Source organism: Ochotona curzoniae, unplaced genomic scaffold (genome assembly GCF_017591425.1).
Source record: "Ochotona curzoniae isolate NIBS_2020 unplaced genomic scaffold, NIBS_Ocur_1.0 scaffold_2476, whole genome shotgun sequence".
NCBI lineage: Eukaryota > Metazoa > Chordata > Mammalia > Lagomorpha > Ochotonidae > Ochotona > Ochotona curzoniae.
Genome location: NW_024467095.1, coordinates 16,384,263 through 16,406,192, shown reverse-complemented (window position 1 = coordinate 16,406,192; position 21,930 = coordinate 16,384,263). Strand labels below are relative to the sequence as shown.

The following is a 21,930-nucleotide window of genomic DNA, read 5'->3' as shown; positions in this document are numbered from 1 at the left end:
TGGAAGTCAGTATGCGGAGTGCTCAGAGAACTGAAAATTGATCTACTGTATGACCCAGCAATCTTACTCTTTGAAATATGTCCAAATAAAGCAAAATTTGCATATGAGAAACTGACCTGCATCTCCCTACTTATAGTAGCACAATCTAAAATAGTGAACGCATGGAACAACACAGATGTTCGTCAACAGATGAATGGATAAAGAAACCGTGGTCCATCTACTCTATGGGATCCTACCATTTGCAACAAAGTGATCCCAACTTGGGACCATTATGCTTAGTGAAATAAGCCAATCCCCAAAGGACAAATATAATGTTTTCTCTGATATAGACTTTAGGCTAATTACAAAATAAATAGATGTGGGTACCCATATACATTGACGCTCACAGATGAATAGCACAGCAGGGATTCACATACCAAGAAGTGAAGATACGCTGCAGTAGGTATCTCTATTCCCTAATCAAAGGAGGAACCCTGAAACAGCGAAATGCACCTTGGCAAGAGGATACCAGATTTTCTACCTTTACTTACAATGCTATGATACACTTACAAAGCAGAATGTTTAATCTGTAACTGTTACTAAAGAAAGGGCTATATTACTTTGATAATATGGAGAGAAATTGTGGGAGGGCAAAATGGGGAGGGAGGAAGGAAAGGGGTAGGGAGAAATCTCTATACTTAAAAAATTGTATCACAGAAAATAATAACAGTTAAAAGACACACACCAAAGTTCCTGGCTTCTCGCTCCCGCCTGGTCTGGCTGTGACAGCTGTTTTGGGGAACGAACCAGCAGATTGAAAATCTCTCTATTTTTCTCTGTGTGTCTTTCATCTTCCTGTTACTCTGTTTTTCAAATAAGTAAAAATCTATCAACATCATCAACAACAAAAGACACAGAAGGTGGAGCTGGTTAGTTGATGTTTCATGAAATCGCCCATGTGAAACAGCCAGAAAGTTGGAAAATAACATATACACACAAGTCTTCATCCCACACGCCCAGTTCCTCTCTAAGAGAGGATGCGTAGACAGACTGTTGTCTGGGTCTATATGTATAAACTGCTTTTAGCAGACACGGATGGCAGGCGCTATACACACTGCTCTGTACTTGGCTTCCTTCTTAAGCCTCCTGGAGGTTGCTCCAAATCAGCACGTGATCTCTGCCTTGTTCTTTGTAAACAGCTACACATCAACCCACCATCCTTGCTTCTAACCTTTCTCTTTTCTTCTCCTAAAAGTAGCCTGGGGTTTATTTGGCAGCCATCTTTCTCCACTGCTGCATTCCGTGTGACCCTGAAGAAACTCTTGGCTTTGGATCAGCTCAGCTCCAGCAGTTTCAGACACTGGGGAGTGAATCAGTGGATGGAAGACCCCTTTCTCTTCTCTCTAACTCTGCCTTTCAAATCAAAAGAAAATAAATCTTTTTAAAAAGTTCTGTGAATGGACAGCCTCAAGGGTCATTGTTTTATTCTGGGTCCCCTAGAAACAGACTCTGCCACATGCATTGAAGGCAGGTAGCTGTGTGGGTTTTGGTTGCTTCTTTTTGGATGCAATCCTCATGAAATGTGGATGGGAGTGGGGTATCCCACACTGCTGTGTGTGGACTCTGAGGTGCCTGGTTCCACTTGTAACCAGCCCCGGAGTCTGTCGGCTGATGCTAGAAGGCTTCTAAGGTACCTACCACCTGCACTTTCACATCATGCACTCAAAACTCATCTGGATCCTCCCTGTTGACCATGAGAGCGTCTTGCTCTTCAACTGCTTCAACTGCTACCGAGTGTCCCCGAAGCATTTTGTGATCATGACCTTGCCTTGCTCAAGTATCTTGGATGTTTCCTTCTGCCTACATGAAATGAAGTCTGGAATTTGGGAGACCCTGGTGTCCCAAGCAGCTGCTATCCTGGGAATAGGGGATATGGCAGTACCTGCTCCCACACATTTAGTCACCTCCCTGCAGAACAAAGCAAGAACAAGAGTATGTGGCAAATGCTATGGCAAGAGAGGTGGGGAACTTTCTAAGAGCCCAAAGGGGAGGTGGCAAAACAGTATTGGCTCACAGGAGATTCGGGGGCACAGACAGCTGACGGCGTCGTGGTCCAGTGTCTACTTCCTAAGGACTCATGCATTCCTGCAGTGGCAACAGTTCCAGCCCAACACCACTGTATTCTCAGAGACTTGCTGATGGAAGTGGCCAGTGGGAGCTAAGTGGAAGGTACTGGAGTTTCTGGAAAGGCTATTCTTGTAAGGTTTTCATATATTTATTTATCTATTTTATTCATTTGAAAGGCAGATAGCTTGAACTCCTACACACTGGTTCACTCCCCAAAACTTGTGATGGCTGCAGCTGGACTGAAGCTAAAGTCATGAGCCAGGGACTTGATCCAGGTCTTTCATGTGAGTGGAAGGACCCAAGCACTGGAGCCATCATTTGCTGCCTCTGAGGGTGCACATCGGCAGAAAGTGGAATTGCTGTGCCACACACCTGCCGCAGGTTTAGAGAAATCCAGTTCTAGATATGGGTACCTCTTCCTGCTTTCCCCCTTGGTCCTGCTTACTTCTGCCAGCCTGGGATCCAAGTGTGGGGGCCGGAACTCAGGTGCCCATATTGGGACTGTAAGAAAGTTGAACATTCACTCTACGTACTTAGAACGGTTTGTGTATGGAGGACACAAGGAAACGAGTCCCTGGGAAGCATGTGGCCCCCAATTTAAACCCGGAACAACCACCTCCATCTCCAAGGACAAACCATCAAAGCCACTGTTAACTGGGGATTCTTGTTAAGAATCTGTTGAGCCAAGTCTGAATGAATGCAGCCCTGCTGTCTGAAGCAGGAGCAGAGATTAAGTGGGCAGCCTGGTGGACATCCCCAGGCAGCAGGGAGGCCACTGGCAGGGCCATGGAGGAGGGGATGTTGTAGGCAGAGGTGTAAGATAGTCAAAGGCCTACAGGGAAGAACGGATACCAGATGTGTTTGGGGAGGGTGGAGAAGGCAGGAGAGGAGACCAACCTGACACAGGGAAGGACTAGAGACTCCATGCCCTCGGAGTCTGGGGGAAAGTGGCAGTGTGGGCTGGGAGGCCTTTTCTGAAGCTATAGGTGGGTGAACCCAGGGCTGGGATCCTTCTGTACTTGGCCAGTAGCTGGAGCGTCTGAGATCATAAAAGGCAGGATTTGTGGGAGTGGAGTAAGGGGGCAGGAGGAGCTGAGGGAGGGAGAACTGCAGACCAAGACGACAATCTGAGGTGACTGGGGCAAGGGAGATCCAGGCTGGTAGGTCTTAAGCCAGGTCTGAGCCTGGGTCCATCAGAACAAGAAGAAAATTCAGCAAAAGCTATGGCCAGGGCACAGGTCTGTGAGTCAGACATCTGGTCAAGCATCTCCTTGGCCTGCCGACTCATCCTCCTGACCTCTTTCAATCTCGCTCTCAACTTAAAATAGGAGGTGCTGTCAGTGATGGTTCCCCGCCGAGTAGGTGCTCAGCAGAAGCCAATTGGATCTGCAGCTTGGCCATGTGTGTCTGCATTCCGGGGTCCCGTGGTTCCTTCTCTGTCAGGGGAACTGCCTGGTGAGGAATGTCTGTTTATTTGGAAGTAGTTACAAGCTTGTATACTCTAAGTATGAGAAGGGGTTGACAGAAGGGTGGTCCTAATAGCATTTCCATCCAACAAGGACATTGTGTATCTCTCTGGACCCAGTCGAGTCGTACGTTTGGTTCCATAGACAGGGCAGGAAGCTGAGCATCAGGCCATGGGCAGATGGCCCAAAACTTTCATGTGCACAGAAGCTAGCGCTGGGGCTGAAAGCTATCCCATGGGGCAAAAACAGGATGAATGTTAACCAGGGAAGGCCTAGCACAGCTGGTCCAGAGACAGAAGAGAGACTGGGGAGCAACCCACCGTTCTGCTTGTATGCCCAGTGAAGAGGGCAGGCTGAGGTCTCCGTTAGTCTAGACCATTGTCAGGGGCTTTGCCCCGGGTCACGGTGTGCTTTGTGCCTCTGACCTTCCACATAAACTAAGCATGCAGGAGATGCAGGCGCGTTCTCCCTCATCCAGGCTGCCTCCCAGAGCGTCAACGCTCCTCTCATCGCCTTGTCCTGACAAACTTCACTAGAATATTTTTTAAAATGCCGTTAGCCCCCGGAACTGGCTAAGAACCCTTTTCCTGGCTCCAAGCCGACACTCTCAGATCTGCAGCGTCCCCCTCCGACTCAGCGCGGAGGTGACGGGGTCGCACCCGCACTTGTCCCCGCTTTCCACGCCTCCTTCCTCCTCCCTCTGGCTCCCCTTCACTAGCCCCGCAACACACCTCCCTCGGCCTCCAGCTCCCGCGCGCCGCCTTGCGCGACTGGCGTGCGCCCGGCTCCGCGGAGGCGCTGCGGTTCCGCCAGGGCAGACGCGACGAGCACCGCGAGGGCCACTGGGCGCAGCTGCTCCGGCGCAGGGAGCCGGGCTCAGCCCCGGCCTTACGAGCACCGCAGCCCTCACCCACCCCAAGCGGGCCTGGGGGGCTCCGAGGGGCGTACGGAGCACAGAGTGCGCGTCGGGCTGGGCCCCGCAACCCCCGCACAGGAGCGCGGGTTCGGCGCGGCAGAGCGCCGGGCATGGAGTCAACCCAGGAGCCGGCCCGGGAGCCCCCGGCGCGGACCCGGCCGCCGCCGCCCCCAGCCGCGCGCCCTGCACCTGCTGCCGCCGCGCGCCCCGCACCTGTCCCCGCCGCGCGTCCGGCTGCTGCCCCCGGCGCGCCCAGGCCGCGCTCGCCCGCGGAGGCAGAGGGCCGCGGTCCCGAGGGGGTGCTGCGGCGATCGGGGTCGGGCTACGAGGGCAGCACCAGCTGGAAGGCGGCCTTGGAGGGTAAGCGACCGGTCTCCTGCCCTTGCCTCCCAGTGACGACCCCGTCCTGGACCTGGGGATCCTGGTCCGGTCACAGTCACCTTGATCGTTCTCTCGGAGGGGAGGGCGGGGAGCGCAGCGCTGGGACTGGGAGAATTTCAGGGCCAGCGCCACTTTGTGGAGGCAGCGCTTGTCGGCAGGCGGGCAACCAGAAAGGTAACAGGGAGACTAGCCCAGGTCACAACCTTGACCCTGGCCCCTTGGCTAACTTCCCTCCTCCCCCATTTTTTTTTTTTTTTTTTTGAGCTTGGGGGCCAACCTGGTGCTCCCAACCTTTGGTTTCTTACGCGGGAGGGAGGACTGTCGCTGCCCAGCACCCACCCCACCCGCGCTTTGGGAGCTGGCTTGAGTCTGGTAGTGGAGATAGTTTGAGCGAAAGCTATAAACCCCTGAGGTGGTGCTGGGTTCCTGGGAGGTGGCTCTAGGAGGTCTTGCTCTCTAGGTTGGGTTGCTCCACCCCCTTGCACCAGATGGGCTCAGGAGGTGACCTCTGACTGTCCGGGAAGCAGTAACCCAAGTGGGAGGTAGGGTTCAAATTCCAGCTCGCTTAGGAAACTTGTGTTGGCTGCTGCTGGTGTGCTTGTGGGAGATGGAGTTGACAGGAAAGGGGTGGGGGTGAAGAGAAAGAGAGAGAGAGAACCTGTGCCAGCTCGTCCTCCCAGTGCTTCTCAAGGGGCTTGTTGGACCCTACCCCCAGCAGGCCAAGGAAGACCTGGGCAGCATTAACTGGGGAGGCTCAGTGCCTGGATCGCCTCTCCTTAGGGAGCAAGTGTCAAACAAGGAGGGCTTCCTAGAGTACATGGCAGGAAGAGGAGAGGGGGGCCTGGGAATTGCATGTTAGGTGTCCTGTGGTGATAGCTAGCTTGTCTTGTGTTGAGTGTTAAACCGTATCTTGTCCACTGGGGCCAGATGAGGAGGAATGAGTCAGAGTGGAGAGGGTCCAGACCCTGAATGGCCACCTGGGCTTTGCTACAGTTTGGACTTTGTTCTGAAGGGACTGTGGAGGGGCCGAGATGGTGGGTCTGCCCCTGTACCTTTGGGTGGTGCGAGGTCACTGGGGAGGGGAGGGATGTTGCCAAGATCTGCACTGGGAAGCTCGGGTCGGCTGGGGCCGAGAGAGGTGGCTGTGTGGGTTGGAAGGGGAGGCAGACGGGCAGGTGGCCAGATGCTGGTTTGGGGCAAAAGAGGCAAAGGTGTAGCAGCTGCGGGTGGAAGGACCAATATCTGGACCAGGAGGGATTGGGTGAAAATAGGTGGATCCAAACTGCTCCTAACTGGTGGCGAGATCAGCCCTGGGGGGCCGAACTCACCTTCTGTGGTTCCCTGCTCACATCTGGCCATATGGAAATGCTCCTGAAGGTCTACACTGCCTGTAACCCTGACCCCCAGTGGCTCCTGCTCACTGGCACCCTTGTGTTTCTTGCTACCCTCGGTGCTGGGCTTACCCCCTATTGTCTGGCTGCAGGAGGACTGTGCTTGCATGGGAAAGCACCTCAGAGGTGCCCTCTCCTGTAGGCCAGCCCGGTCTCCCCTGGCCCATAAGGCTCTCTGTCTGGGGCTCCATGACCCGTGCCTGTTGCTTTTTCCCTCCCTAGATGCTCCCACTCCCTCCCCAGCCTCACAGCCTGCAGTTCTGGGTGCCAAGTTCTGTGAAGTGCTCTGGACGTCTCCCATCAGGTAGCAGGCCTCTGGGGGCTGGTGCTGGTGCTGTCCAGGGTGCTGCCGTGCGGCTCAGCCCTATGCTGCTCCCTATTGGCCAGCACACAGCCTCCCACTCTCATTTATCCTGTCTCCATCATCCGGCCCAGCCTGGGCCTGAGCACAGTCTAGCATCTACTCCACTGCTGTGGCCAAGGTTTTAATTTAATTAAATTTTTTATAAAGCTATACTTATTGGAGAGGCAGAGTTGTATGGAAGGAGGGAGAGAGAAAGGCAATTAAAAAAAACATTTATTTATTTTTATTTTAAAGGCAGATTTATGAGAGAAGGAGAGACAGAGAGGGAAAGATCTTCCATCTGCTGGTTCACTCCCCAAAGGGCCACAACAGCTAGAGCTGAGCCAATCCAAAGCCAGCAGCCAGAAGCTTCTTCCGGGTCTCCTATGTGGGTGCAAGGTCCTTAGGTTTTGGGCCATTCACTGCTTCTTTTCTCAGGCCATAAGCAGGGAGCTGGATGGGAAATGAAATAGCTGATATATGAACCGGCACCCATATGTAATCCTGGTGCTTGCAGGGAGAGTATTAGCCAATTGAGCCATCGTGTTTGGCCTGAGAGAGATCTTTAATTAGCTGGTTCACTCCCCAAATAGTTGCAAGGGCAGGAGCTGGGCCAGCTTGAATTTCCTGTGGGTCTCCCACATGGATGGATGTAGCTACTCAAACACTTGGACTATCTTCTCCTACCTCCTCAAGCCGTATGCAGGGAGTTGGAAGTGGAGCAGTTGGGACTGGAACAGTGCCCCGTATGGGATGCCGGTGCTGCAGGCAGAGGCTTAGCTCACTCGGCTACAGCACCAGAATGTTTTTGAAATAGTTTACGCCACAGTTTCCTCATCTGTGGTATCTGGGAATGATTTGTACGTCCCAGGGTGACAGACATAGGCCATGTGCGCAGTGAAACCTCTTCCCAGTTCCTAGGGCTGGCCGCCTAGAGAGGCAGGCTGTGGAATGTGGGTGATGGATTGCTGTTTTGCCTAGTGTAAGGCTTGTCCTACCCCAAAGTTGGTGGCGCACAGTGACACACCCTCCATGCCATGAGACACCTGCCTATTCTGTGGAGCCAGGACTCTGCTTAGCCCAGCACCTGTCATTAGGGAAATGGGACACTTCTTGCCTTGGCCGAGCTGAACACTCCTAGGGGTCCTTCCCATGTGCTGAGCACTTAGTCAGCACCTACTGTATGCTGACCTCATACTGAGGCCCTGCAAGGTAGCTGTGTGGTTTCATTGTCACCTGTCCCCCTTGTGGCAGGTGGGTGAATTCCCTGTTTGATGGCTGAAGCCATGCCTTAGGGTTTGTTGGGAGGCCCTGGTGACAGTGACATGAAAGCTCTCACCCTTTTCCACCCCTCATCAGGCCTGGGTGCAGAAATTAAACAACGGGTCTAACACTTGTTGCTAGGCAACCTGCCACTCCCAAGGTAGATAGAGGCCCCCTTCCGCACAGGTGTAGGGCATTGGAGACCATCTTCAATCAGAAAGCGGGGAGTGAGCCTCTTGTCAGATGGACAGTTGGCTGTGTACATGGACAGCTGAGCATAAATTTATTAGCTCTGTCTCTCCCGGTGGGTGAGGGCCTCTCCATCTACCGTAGCCTGCAGGGAGAGGCTGGGAGAGTTGATCCAGAGCTCCTGTGTGGGGTTCTGGGTTCTGGAGGTGACTTGAGATGGGGGTGTTTCTGGCTCCAGAGGGGCAGTGTGGCCTGAGAATCAGGTAGAGGGGACATGGTGACTCGGCAGACCACAGGCTATAGATTTGTCCGTCCTGGCCGATTCTGAATTTTTAATGTTGAAAGTCTCTTGATTAGGCAGCAGCCCACAGCTTCCTGATGAAAACCACACACGCGCATTTAGAAAAGCTTCTAAAATTTTAAAAAATGACTGAGCTCTCCCTTTGATAGTTTTTCATAGTCAGGATTGTGCTTGCCAGGCTGTTCCCCGGCCGGCTTTGAGACGTTGGCTCAGGGGGCCTTGTTGGGGTGTGGACACGAATATAATGGGACGTTTGTCTTGCTTTGGGAGTTAGGTTTTCTTTTTTTTTCCCTTCCAGCTATTTTTTTTTCTAATATTAGGCTACATCACACACATTTAGAAACCTAAACAAACAGAACCCTTAATCCCCATCAGACATGGGGAGAGATTATTGCATAGTGGGGATAATGATAGTTTTGGTGGGAAGTTGAAATGATTCATCAACAAGATTGGTTGAAGTCCTAACCCGTGGCACCTTAGGACATGATCTTGTCTGGAAATCTAGTCAATGGCAGACATAATTACTTCAGATGAGGCCAGACCAGAGCCGGGCAGGCCTCCATCCAGTAGGAATGTCCTTCTGAGGGGACAGGGGCACAGGGGAACACCACGTGGTTGAGGAAGGCAAAGAATGGAGTGACATGACCCACAAGTGCCAAGCTTGGTCAGCAGACCCTGGAAGGCAAAGGGCAGGCAAGGAAGGGGTTCCTCACAGCACCCCCAGGACAAGACCTGCCATGCTGACACTTTGCCTTTGGACTTGTAGGCCCCAGGCCATGGGAGGTGGTAAGTCAGCCAGCATGTGGCCCTCCGGGAGAGCAGCCCAGGGAGAGGAACATACCACTGTTTGGAGTTGTCTGGACCAGCTGTCCTACTGGGTGAAGATGGATGCTGAGCAAGGAATGGGCAGGCCCTAGTATCATGTACTTTCGATACCCACAATGAGGTGTACTTTCTGGGGGATGAATGAAGAGGAACCTTGACCATTTAAAAAAAATTATTGTTATTCGATAGGCAGATTTACAAAGAGAAGGAGAAACATCTTCTGTCTGCTGGTTCATTGCCCAAGTGTTTGCAATGACCAGGGCTGAGTTAATCTGAAGCTAGGAACCAGGAGTCAGGAGCTTCTTCTGGGTCTCCCATGTGGGTACAGGGTCCTCAGGCTTAAAGTCATCCTCTACTGCTTTCCCAGGCCACAGGCAGGGAATTGAAAGGGAAGTAGAGCAGCCAAGACACCAGCCAGTGTCCATGTGAGATCCTGGTGCATACAAGACAAGGATTTAGTCACTGAGCCATTGCAACCAGGTCTAGAACCTGGTCATTTGATGCTGAGGATCTATATATAGTTTCCCCATCCTGCCAAGGCCCTAAAAACTCAATTGGCGGAGGCTGTTGTCACTGCGTGTAGCTAGGTCCTCCTGAGGTTTTCTGAGTCCCTGTTGGCCTCGTTGCCTCTGTAACCTCTGTAACCCGATGGGCAATGGGCAAGTCCTGAACTTGGGCCTTCAGAGGCCAACACAGCCCAGTGTTGGACAGCAAAGGGATGCCACCATGTGATTGGGTCTCAGGTGGGCCGGCAGGGCGTGTGGTGGGATAGGTGTGTTAGGGCCGCAGGTCAGCATGCTGGCATGGTGTGATGGTGAACCAAGCTTGTGGATTCATTAATATGCTTGAGTCCTGGCTGGGTGGAAGGGTAGCATCCCAGGCTGGCATGTGTGCCGGAAGTCTGGCTCTAGGGTTCCCAGTGGGCAGGCAGAGCCTCAGGCCAGCACACCACCCCACCAGAAGACTAAGCTGGGGAACACATGTGCTCGTGGATACGGGGGCTGTGGATTGATCAAGGAAGGAGGCTAGGATGTGTGAGAGGGGATCACTGAGGGAGCAGGTTACAGGTGAGGAATGACTTCTCGGGGACTTCTGCTGACAAGGCCACTTTTACTTGCATGTGAGTGGGCTGAAGCCAAGTGGTTTGGAAGAGGGAAGCTAGAGGATCCTTCTGGGTAAGACTGATGTACCCACCCATGTGCGAGATCTGAGTTGGGCCAGGTAGCATTGACCCACCACTGACCACCGCCCACTGGCGGATAGTAAAGTTAGAGCTGGGGACCTACCTGGTAGGGTAGAATCACAATATTCACCAGTGAGGTCATAACAGGGATGACACTAAACAGCACATGAGAGAACCAGGTCTGGGGACAGATATTGTGGGAGATATGTGGGCTCATCCCCGGGGAACTGTAGTTTCCACTGGTTTGCTCAAGAGCTGGGGTGAATGATAGGCTGAACTAGGCATGACCAGGGAACCCCCTAACACTCATGGGTACTGGGGTTAGGAACAGGTCAGGCTGATCCAGGCCTGCAGTTGCACCTGTAGGTGCATCCAGGAATAGGGTGTGGAGTGGGCCAAGCTGCAACATCCACCAGTACACAGAGGCCAAGACAGAGGGGGCAGACTATGTTGGGTAAGGGCCTAGCACCCACTGGCACATGTGAGATCTGTGCCTAGGAGTGGGCCTGTTGGGGGATCTTAGATCTTGGGGAACTCCCCTGGTGGACTGTCACTCCTGCTGATAAGTACCTGAGTCAGGCCTGGGTATTGGTCAGGCCAGGCAAAGCTGCTCTACTTGTCAGCAAGTGTGTGGACTGGTTTGTGGGGAGGTAGAAAGGGAGCAAGGAGCAAACCTTAGCACCCTGGCATTTGCAGGAGCCAGGATGGAATGCGGGCCACGCTGGGCTAGGCTGTAACATCTACGAGTTTGCATGAAAGCTAGATATGGGGGGAAACTGGGCAGGGCTAGGTTGTAGCACCAGCCAGTGAGAGTTGGGACGGGGTAGGCCAGGCCAGGCTGCAGCATCCAATGTCAAAGGCCAAAGGGATGGGCTATGTTGGGCTGGGTCAGAGTAACCACTAGCATGTGCAAGATCTGTGGCTGGGAGCAGGCCTGGTCAGGGTGGTAGGGGGTGAGGTCAGCTGGGACTGTGGCCTTGCCTGAGTGGTGGGGCTAAGGAGAGGCCAGAAAGCCTTGCATGTACAGGTAGAAAGGTACAGGGGCCAACTGCAGAAGTACAACAGAGCCACGCTGTCTCCCAGCAGTTTCTCTCGCAGGCATCCACCCCAGGACTGAAAGCAGAGTCGCTATGAGAGAACTAGTCATAGCTGTGGTGTTGACAGTGGCCACCAGTGAACGAGTGGATGACTAGAATATGGTGCAGCCACACAGTGGGGTGTTAGGAAGCCATACCAAGGAATGAAGAACTGACACCCACTGCACCAGAATCAATCTGGAAAACACTTGCCAAGTGATGCCAGCCAGGCTGACGGGCTATTCACATGAAATGGTTAGCACTGACAGCCTCAGCGAGATGGAGACAGAAGGGTGACTGCCGGCGCTGGCAGTGGGCAGAATGGGGAAGTAGCTACTTTGGTGGGTACCAAGAGTCTGTCTGGGAGGATGGACAAGTATACAGATAGTCACCAGATGAATGCTACCAGATGAATATGCTAAAACGGCTTGACCCTGTGTTGGAGCAAGTTAAGTTGTTGCTTGTGTTGCCAGCATCCCACGTGAGTGCCAATTGAAGTCTCAGCTGTGCTGCTTCTGATCCAGCTCCCTGCTAATAGGAAGGCACCTGGGAAAGCAGCAGAGGATGGTCCTAAAAGCTTGAACACCTGCCGTCCATGTGGGAGACCTGGAAGGAGCTCCTGACGCTTGGCATCTCCTGGCCCAGCCCCAACCGTGGTGGCTAACATGAGAGAACTTGCAGAAGGAATACTCCATCTCTCTCCCTCTCTCTGTAACTCTGTCTCTCAAAGAAGTAAAAAATGGCTAAACTGGTACATTTTATGTTGTATATATGCTACTGCAATGAAAAAAAAAGGCTATTTAAAGTCTAGAAGAGTTCCTTAATGAAACATAAAATAGAAATGCTGAGTGATGCTTAAAGGCAAATGAAAGGGAGGGTCCAGCACACCAGGAGAGGTTTAAGATGGTGTAGGAGTGGGTGGGAATTTAACAGGAGCCAGTGGAAGAGGAGGACTGGAGGAACAAAGCTGCCTATGCGGACAGGATGGGGTCTCTTAGCCGTGTGGGTATGACTGAAGGCTGGGACTATGCAGAGTGGCAGCAGGAGGGGGTGGTTTTACTCCACCAGCAGATCCTGGGTGCCACTCAGCAGGTATCTCACCACTGGGGCTAGGGGCTGGCAGTGGTCAGAAAGTGACCCCTTTCTCTTCTCCTCAGACACCACCACGCGGCTCCTGCTAGGGGCCATTGCTGTCCTTCTGTTCGCCATCCTCGTGGTGATGAGCATCTTGGGTGAGCTTGCATGCCAGCATCTGTGCCATTCTGCTTTACACATCTGGTCCGAAGCACGCCTTAGCCAGGTCCTGAGCACAGTCCTGCGGGGAACACAGTGAGTAGAAAGTGCAGTGCCCACCGGCAGGAAGGATTTAGCTGAATGGAATACACTTGACCACACATTTTTTTCTCTTAGTATTTTTCCCATCTTTTTTTTAATGTTCATTAATTTATTCATTATTTAAGAGGGAAGAAGAAAGAGACAAAGAATGAGAGAGATAGCCTATCCACTGCTGATTCCCCAAATGTGAGCTGGGGCAGGCTGATGCTAGGTGCCTGTAATTCAATCAGGGTCTCTCATGTGGGTGGCAGAACCCTCAAGTGCTTGGGCCATCACCTGCTGCTTCCCCGGAACGCATAGGAGCAGGGAGGTGAAACTGGAAGCGGAGCTGGAACTCAGACCCAGGCCCTCCGACAGGCTCTGTAGGCGTCCACAGCAGTCTTAACTGCTAAGCTCAAAGCCTGCCCCACACATCCCTTTGATTAAGCTATGTGGGTGAAGTAGAGCTGCTACCTCGGTGTTGTTTTTTAAGAGCTGGGAGGACTTGGGACAAACCCCGAGTGCACTGGGCAGAATGCTGCTTCTTGGAGGAGGTGGTTTGTGGATGAAGGCCTTTCCCCAAGAACACACATTTAACAAACGTCTGTGGGGTCCACTAGCATCTTAGGCCCCGCTCTAAAGAACTAGCAGTGGGAGGCAGAGAAAAAGGGAGAGAGAGAGAATGAGAATATGACACCGTCTCCTCTGTCCAGGCTGAGTGCAGTTACCAGAGGTAAAATTGCTCACTGACGTTCAGGGGAACACATGGGCTTAATTCTGAAGAGTGAGTAGGAACTTCCAGACACCAGGAGGAAGGGAGGAAGAAACTGCCTCTACCCACTTAGGTTCAGAACCTAGGGGCCCGCAAATTCAATCTACAAAGACAGAGGAAAAAAAGGCACACAGAATTTTTATTAACATTTGCATTCACTGAAGCTTACAGAAAGAAGTTGAAGCCAAAGAAACACCTAGACTCAGGGGCTCATATGAGGGGACTTCAAAAATTTTTTGGAAAAAAGCAATGAAAACCTAAGTTGATTTTGATGCAAATCTTTTTTTTTTTTTAAGATTTATTTTATTTTTATTGGAAAGGCAGATAAACAGAGAGGAGGAGAGACAGAGAGAAAGATCTTCTGTCCACTGATTCACTCCCTGAGTGGCCTCAATGGCTGGAGCTGAGCCAATCCAAAACCAGGAGCTTCTTCCGAGTCTCCTACGTGAGTGCAGGGTCCCAAGGTTTTGGGCTGTCCTCGACTGCTTTCCATGTGCAAATGTAATTAAAAAAAAAAAAACAAACATGCATAGTTTACCTGAGTTTCATAGTATGTGTTTTTTTTCCTGAGTTTTTTGAAGTTCCCTCAACATGTCTTTTTAACAAAGGCAAGAGAATTTGGGCTTCAAGGGATGCTAAATAGTTGGACAGTGACAAATACTTGAGGGAACTGGCAGAGAACGGAGGCTGTTAGTAAGATAATGCAGACCGATCTCCCTGGCACAGGACAGGAGGGGTCGTGTGGGGTGGTGTCTTCTTGAGAGGGACAGGGATTCACTGCTTGGAGGCAGACGCAGAGCGGGCAGGGAGTTCTGCCCACATCTGGCCATTCACAACTGCCTTCGATTCAATATAGTCCCTGTTCCCGGGTGGTGGGGTGGGCGTCCTCTGGGAGAGTATGGCACATTTTGAACTCCATAAGGCATCAGAACAGTGTACAGGGGAGAGGTCGGAGGGCCTCAGAGTAGGGTGTGGGACTTGGCAGAGATAGAACAAGTTAAAAAGAACAGGGGAGGCTGTCTGAACCGGGAACTTGGCTACCTTGATGGAACCTAAGCCAGTGTGTGTCATGGGTTCTGAGGCACTCTCCTTTAAGCTTTGAGAAATTCCCTAAGACTGGAGGTAAAATGCTTGAATTAGGAAAGAGTCTGTTAGCAATATTGTTTCCGAACAAATTATTCTTTTAAGACTTGCAACATCAGTGGGGAGTTTGAGAGTATGCAGGCATGCATATAGAGGCCACTGGGGCCAGCCTGGATTGATTCAGAAAAATGATTTTGAATTAAATCTGCTTCTTCCTTTTATCCTGTCTCACGGTTGGGAGTTCAAGTTCAGGTGTAGACACAGCAGTGGGTGATGCTGGCAGACCTTGATGGAGTCTTGTAGGAGATCCTTGTGCAAAGACAGCTGAAGGATAGCTACGCCATGGCCGATTCTCCCAAGTAGTGCTTTTCCCTGGAAGACATGGCCAGGGAGTATTGATTAATTAATTAGTTGATTAATTAGTGTCCACGTGGCTGCAGGTCCCTGGGGTCCGAGCACCCTGTAGATTTGGCTCTTGGCTCTCTTCTGGTCTCTATGTTCATTAATCATTTGTAGGAAAACAAAACAAAACAAAAATGCTTTCTGGATTTGTAGCTGACACACTCCCAGGACACTATTCCCTAGAACAGATGAAACCACCCCCCTGGGAAGAACAATCAAGATGAAAATTTGTCTTTAAATACTCAAATGATGGCCAAAGACAATTGACAGTCACCTTGAAGAAATTCCTTAACTTTGGGCTTCAGAAGTGGATTCTGCATGTTAGGACGTGAGCGAGGTCCAGTGTGGAGACAGATCCTAGGAGTATGGATCTGTTGCTTCTAGCAGCAAGGCCCTTTGACAAACCTGATGGCAGCTCTGGACTTGCTTTCAGGCGAGCGCAAGTAGGCTCGGAGCAGTCTGCAGACCAGCGATCCTGTGACAGCTGTGAGTCATGATTGGGGTCACTGGTGCTGGCAGAGTGTCCTGCTGGCCATGTGAGGAGTGGCAGGGAGCAGGCAGGATGAAGAGCAGACCCTGAGGGGGAGGGCCTGGGAGAGACCCAAGGCAGGGGATCTGATGGGAGGTAGAAGATGGAGCAGGTATGCTCCACGTCACTCCTGAGGACAGACGCCAGGTGCAGGGTGCAGGAGAGCAGGCTGGGAGTCAGCATCTGCTAGGGACTTCCAGCAGCTCCGTGGTGGGGTGGGCTGTGTTGCTAGCTAACGAGGGAGGACATGGTTAAGAAAAGCAGCTCAACCATCTACAGACGCAGAGGTTGCGTGACTTTCAATTCCCTTCCGCATGAGCTTGGGGGCATTCTATGCTTTGGGAAGCTCAGAGAGATGGTAACCCAAGAGCTAACATGCTGCTGGTTCCTCTCAAGGTGTGAACCTGTCAGCCTCTCCCTTACAGGAGCTCTCACTGAAGGGCCCCAAGGGCAAGGCAGGTGGAAGGAATCGCAGCAGGTGGAGTGGGTCTGGGGGTAGGGAGAGGCATGCCATGGGTCCTGAGCCTTCTGCTGCCTCCCCACAGCTTCCAAGGGCTGTATCAAGTGTGAAGCACCCTGCCCAGAGGACTGGCTGCTCTACGGAAGGAAATGCTACTTCTTCTCTGAGGAGCCAAGGGATTGGAACACAGGCAGGCAGTACTGCCACACGCATGAGGCCGCCCTGGCTGTGATTCAGAGCCAGAAGGAGCTGGTGAGTTTCCCAGGGTTGGGGTTGCAGGCTGCTCAGCACCCCTGCCCCTTGGCTCCAGGGAAAGCCACCCCAAACTTACCCCAGGAGCCTGTAGTATCCCTCCATGATGCATCTCCAGAGCCAGCAGCCACTGCCCATGGCATGGTGTTCAGGTGAGTCCCGTGAGATCTGAGTGGATCAGCTGGCAGCCATGTCCATTGTCAAGGCCGCTGGTTTTAACTCAAGGCTGGTTGACTCAGCTAATGCAGTGAAGTGTGGGAATTAGAGAATATGAGCATGCTTGTGAAATGCTAAAGCAACACGTCATTTTCTGCTGATCCACTCTCTCATGTAACACCACAAATGGTTTGGTCTCTCGACCAATGTTATGGCACACTGAACCAAGCTGCTGCTGCTGCTGTAATTAAAAAAAAAAAAAAGACATGTTAAATTTTAATTTAATCCATCTGTTGGTTTACTTCATAAAGGCCCACAATGGCTGGAGCCTGGCAGGTCCAAAATCAGGAGCCATGAGCTTTTTCCAGGTCTCCCACAGGAGTCCAGGGTCCCAAGGACTTGGATCAACTTTTGCTGCTTTCCCAGGTACATTGGCAGGGAGCTGGATTGGAAGTGGAACAGCTGGGACTTGAAACAACATCCATATGGGATGCTGGCACTGCACATGGAGGCATAACCTATTCTGCCATGGCACTGGACCCAGCTATTTGTAATGTTAACTTCCTGTGTTGGAGATCTGATTTGAGTGCCAGCTGTTCCACTTCCTGTCCAGCTCTGCTAATGCACCTGGGGCAAGGGAGTGGACCATATAGCTATAGTTGAGCTTCTGCCACTCATGCATAAGACCCGGATGGAGCTCTATAGACTCCTGGCTTGAGGCTAGACCCACCCTGATCATTGCGACATTGGGGAAGTGAACTAGTCGGGGGAAGATCTCTTCCCATTATTCTGTTAAAGAAAGAAATGTGAGGAACAGACATTTGTGACCCTGCACACTGGCTAGGATACGGCTTGGGCTGTCACATTCCACATCACAGTTTTCACTCAGTCCCTATTCCAGCTTCCTGCCAATGCACACTTTGGGAAGCTCAAGTTGTTGGGTCCCTATCATTTCCACAGGAGACTCAGATGCAGTTCCTGGATCCTGGGTTGGATCTGGTTCAGCCTTGGCTATTGTGGGCACTGGGGGAGTGAACCAGCACTGGACGATCTCTCTCTTTCATGTAAAATAAAATAATAAACGAAAAGTGAAAAAAAAATGGGTAATTATCTCTTGGCCATTTTGGATTTTGAACTGCAGTGGTGTGGTCATCCAAACTAGCAGATTATTTAAAAACCATTATATGTTGTCCTCCTGCTGCAGGAAAATGTCCCAGTAGTATGCTGCAGTTGGAGGGAGAACTCACCTGAAGGATCCAGCAGGTAGCTCCCGCCTCTGGGGCTTCCTGCAGGTCTGGTGTGCTCAAGGGAAGCCTGATGCAGCCAGAGCTGGGGCGGCACTCCAGAGCCAGGGTCTCCTTCAGGCTGTCAAAGGCAGGGAACCCCGTCTGAGCAGGGTGACTGCAGGGAATTCTGTTGGCCTGGCTGCAACTCCCTCAGGATGGAGTGGGGTATTGCTCACTCCCCCCATTTCTGTCTTTCCAGATTGGGTTGCTATTGGGGTGAGCAAGCAATCAGGAGATTACGTCTGACTCTGAGGTTTTTCCCTCTTTCCTGGGTGCAGGAGTTTATGTTCAAGTTCACGCGGAGGGAGCCCTGGATTGGACTGCGCAGAGTTGGGGATGAATTCCACTGGGTCAACGGGGACCCATTTGACCCAGACACGTGAGCAGAAGCTTCATCTTGTGATCGCCGGGCTTAGACTGGAGCAGCCCTAAGTCTCAGAGAAGCAGTTAGTTTTGTGCTAACTAGGGACAGTGGTCCAGAGTGTGTGACAGACACCATTCACACAGAGGGACTCACTTCTTTTTACCCTGTGGAGGCACAGCCCAGGCAGGTGGCCTTGCTTCACCTGCCAGTCAGAGCCCACTGGGGCCTGTGCCAGGCTCTGGTGACTCCCCCATCCCAGCAGTGTGGCTCCTCCACATCCTGTTCAGCCAGGAGTTGGTAGGAATGGAGAGCCAACACAGGTCCACATGGGATGTCAGTGGCCTCCTGGGCGATGCTGTGCTGGTTGTCCTCATTTAATTTGACCCATCTGTGTGCTGCATACTGGGCACAGCCAAGACGACAGCTCTGAGTATGCCCAGGGGGAACTGATCTGAGAGGACCAGGATGGGGACATGCATGGGGCATCCCCAGGGTGGGGTGAACAGGGCAGAGAGATGGCAGGGGGCTCATCTGGAGAGGAATTGTAGGTTCTAGAAGGAGTCCTAAGGTTCCCGGCTGCCCGCTGATGGGTGCATGTATTTGCTCTCTTTTCTCCTGGCCAGATTCACCATCTCGGGCCCTGGGGAGTGTGTCTTCGTGGAACCCACCCGGCTGGTGTCGACGGAGTGTCTGATGACCCGGCCCTGGGTGTGCAGCAAGATGGCCTACACATGAGGTGGGTCGGGCCAGAGGCCGCCCCTCTGCCCAGGCCCCCGGGAGGTGCTGGCCTCGCGTCCAGTCTCCAGTAGGGGCTGCCTGTGTTTCTGAGGTGAAGCAGCTGGGAGGATGATTTCTGCCACCTCGACCCCAGCTAGGGGTCCCGTGTCCCACAGGCAGGTCCTGTGGCTCAGCAGTTAACTCCTCTCTGCTAAGTAGTGTAGACATCCATCCCCGGTACACATGCACATGTGCCCAGGCTGACCCACACGCAGGCGCAGACGCGGATCCCTCTCCGGCTCAGAGTCAACATTAGCCTGCTCTCGAGTCCTTCCTCGGCCCCGCCAGCACCCAGCCCTTCCTTGCTTCAGCTCTGGTGCTTTGGGAAGGATGGGGCTGACAGAGATGGGGTGGCTGCTGGCACAGCAGGCCTGCCTTCCATGATGGTGCCTCTCCTGGTGGCCAGGGGGAGGCAGGCGGCAGGGTGTCCCTCTCACCTTGGCCAGCCCCCACCCCGCTGCATCAGCCTGCTTTGCCTGGCCTGGGGTTCTCAGGCAGGGCCCCTGCTGTGTTGGTGGTGCTGTTGTATTGGTCACTGATGGAATAAAGAGACAACTGGCATCCTGAGAAGTTTGTTGCTGTTTGTTGTTCTAGGGCATTGCTTGGGGGAGAGAGGAGTGCGGAGCTGTGGGCAGGGCTCTTAGGTGCCAGTCCATAGCATGGCAGGATAAGCCTCTACATGGGACAGCCACAGCCCATATCAGAGTGCCAGGTTAAGCCCTGGCACCTCTGTTTCCACTTCCTGCTAAGCTGCATTGGAGGCAGCAGATGGGGGCTCAGGTGCTGGGTCCCTGCCACTCACCTGGGAGTCACAGAAGTTGTTTCTGGCTCCTGTCTTTAGCCCAACTCAGATTCAGCTGTTGCGGTCATTGGAGAGTGAACCAGGTGATGGAAAATCTCTTCCTTTCCCTCTCTTACTCTGCCTTTCAAATAAATCAGTCTTTAAAAGAAAACGAACTTTGTCAAGGACACCGAGTTATTTGGAGTAAGGAGTGTGCTGCACTCTGGATCCGTCATTACTGTCCCACTTGACACAGCCCATGTGTGTTCTTCTCTACCATGTGCTGGGCACCACCCTGCCAGGCTCTGGGTTCCACAGCTTTACCCTCCGCACAGGGAGCAGAGGACATAGCTTAGAAAGTACCAGAATATTCTGGAACACAGCTGAGGCCCTGGAGAAAGGTGGGTTGGGGGGGTTGAGTGGGAGGGTCAGGTGGTGTTCATCATCTCAGGATGGGTGAGAGTTTGGGAGCATTTTCTGGCTTCTTGCTGGGTCTGCCTGGGGGAGGACATGGGAGCTGGCAGCTCCCTGGAGCCCATGGAGGTGACCCAGCTTGAGCCTGGTTCCTCAGATAGACACAGCCTGGGGCAGGTGTAGACAGGCCTGGGAGCTGAGCATGCGTCCTTGGGTCCTTCCCATCTCCAGAAGGTAGTTCATTAGTGCCAGCCTTTTGCTATCTTCTCAGCTTCATATAACGCTGCCCTCATGGTATGGCAATCTGTCTGCTTTCCAATGTTCTGTGAGACAAAGGCAGCTTGCAGAATGCTGTTTGAGTGTGTTGGGACCCCAGTGGAGGGGAGGGGGAAGTCAGAGGATGCAGCTAAATATAAAGCGAATTCAGGGAGAGGGAGTATCCAGCACACTGGAGGGGTATGTCACTGCTGCTGTTGCTCCCAAGTGGGCAGCTCTGCCTCCCTGCTGTGCTCTGGCATGGCCAGGTCCCAAGGGACCCACTAAGGGGCTCCCCTCAAAGACAGTGCACCTTGAAAACCAGAACACCTCGCTTGCCGAGGGGGCATCTCACATGTAACTCTCGCAGCTGGAAACTGCCTCAGTGTATCAGGAACAGTGGTAGCAGGCCCCTCGGGCCTCAGAGCTGTCCTTCAGCAAGACTTGGGGACCAAAGAAGCAACTGGGCCATCACCATTTGGACCCTATTTCTTGTGGGATTCCCCAAAGCCAGAAACTGCCACCTTTTAGGGTGGCAATCAGCTCTTCTGCACTTGGATTTGTCCTCAGACCATGCAACCATCTCAGGTAAGTTATCCAAGCAGGTGCCCAGCCCCCACCCAGAATCTTCAGTGTTTTCATATTGTCCCTATCTGCCAGACACTGGCACAGGGCTCTCCCAAGAAACATTTTTGAATTAGGACATGAGGTCACTCTGGCAATACAATTTCCCCCAAATTATACTTCTCACCTGTTTGCATCCAGGTCAAGTTATTTGCTGGGCCAAATTCCCAAGAAAACTCCCTTGTTTTCTTACTGACTTCTTTCACCCCCCCCCCAAGATTTATTTTATTTTTTATTGGAAAGGCAAATTTACAGAGAGAAGGAGAGATAGAAAGAATTTTCCATCCACTGGTTCACTCCCCAAGTGGCCCTAGTGGCTGGAGTTGAGCTGATTCGAAGCTAGGAGCTTCTTCTGGGTCTGCATTTTGGCAAGGTGGGTGTTCCAAGCTGACATTTAAAAAGACAGCACTACGTCACAGGAGTGCAGCAGGTCCAGTTCACCGGGGCTGCACTGTGGCACCTTGGGTTAAAGCTGCTGGCTGAAGTGCCAGCATTCCATATGGGCATGAGTTTGAATACAGGCTGTTTCATTTTCAATCCATCTCCATGCTAATGCACCTGGGAGAGCATTGCAGGATGGCCCAAGTGCTTGAGCCCTTGCACCCATGTGGGAGATGCGGAAGTTCCTGGCTCCTGGCTTCAGCTTGGCCTAGCCCTGAGCATTGCAGCTGTTTGGGGAGTGAACCAGTGGATGGAAGATTCACTCATCTTTCTAAATGCCTTTCAGATAGAATCAACCTTTTTTTTTTTTTTAAGGTAAATTCCTATGTATGTTGCAGCATGAATAAATCCTAAAACCATTAAGCTAAGTGAAATGAACCAGTTACATCTATATGGTTCTATTGATAAGAAATATCTAGAACAGGCCATTAAGAGAGACAGAAAGTAGAAGGGTGGTTGGTGGTGGGTGATGTGGAAAAGCCTGAGCAGCAGGACCTGAAGGCATCTGTCCGCAGCCCGGAGTGGCGTGAGGGCTGAGCTGGAGTAACTTCCGGAAGGCAGCATTTGCTCCAGGTGTGGT

The 21,930-nt window shown here is 52.3% G+C and overlaps 1 protein-coding gene across 1 annotated transcript; it reads left to right on the top strand.

The window, feature by feature from the left end:
* The first annotated feature begins 1,695 nt into the window (after positions 1-1,695).
* On the top strand, positions 1,696-18,793 carry CLEC2L (C-type lectin domain family 2 member L). The gene is made up of 6 exons (XM_041001938.1): positions 1,696-1,816; positions 4,291-4,848; positions 12,598-12,672; positions 16,086-16,252; positions 17,973-18,073; positions 18,682-18,793. The coding sequence occupies exons 1-6, from the start codon at positions 1,696-1,698 to the stop codon at positions 18,791-18,793; spliced, it is 1,134 nt and encodes a 377-aa protein (XP_040857872.1).
* Positions 18,794-21,930: the final 3,137 nt, after the last annotated feature.

Excerpts from the sequence above, each read along its gene's own strand:
- CLEC2L (XM_041001938.1), top strand. The coding sequence starts at position 1,696 with ATGCACTCAAAACTCATCTGGATCCTCCCTGTTGACCATGAGAGCGTC. Across the intron at positions 4,849-12,597 it reads CTGGAAGGCGGCCTTGGAGG|ACACCACCACGCGGCTCCTG; the intron begins GTAAGCGACCGG and ends TCTTCTCCTCAG. Across the intron at positions 12,673-16,085 it reads CGTGGTGATGAGCATCTTGG|CTTCCAAGGGCTGTATCAAG; the intron begins GTGAGCTTGCAT and ends GCCTCCCCACAG.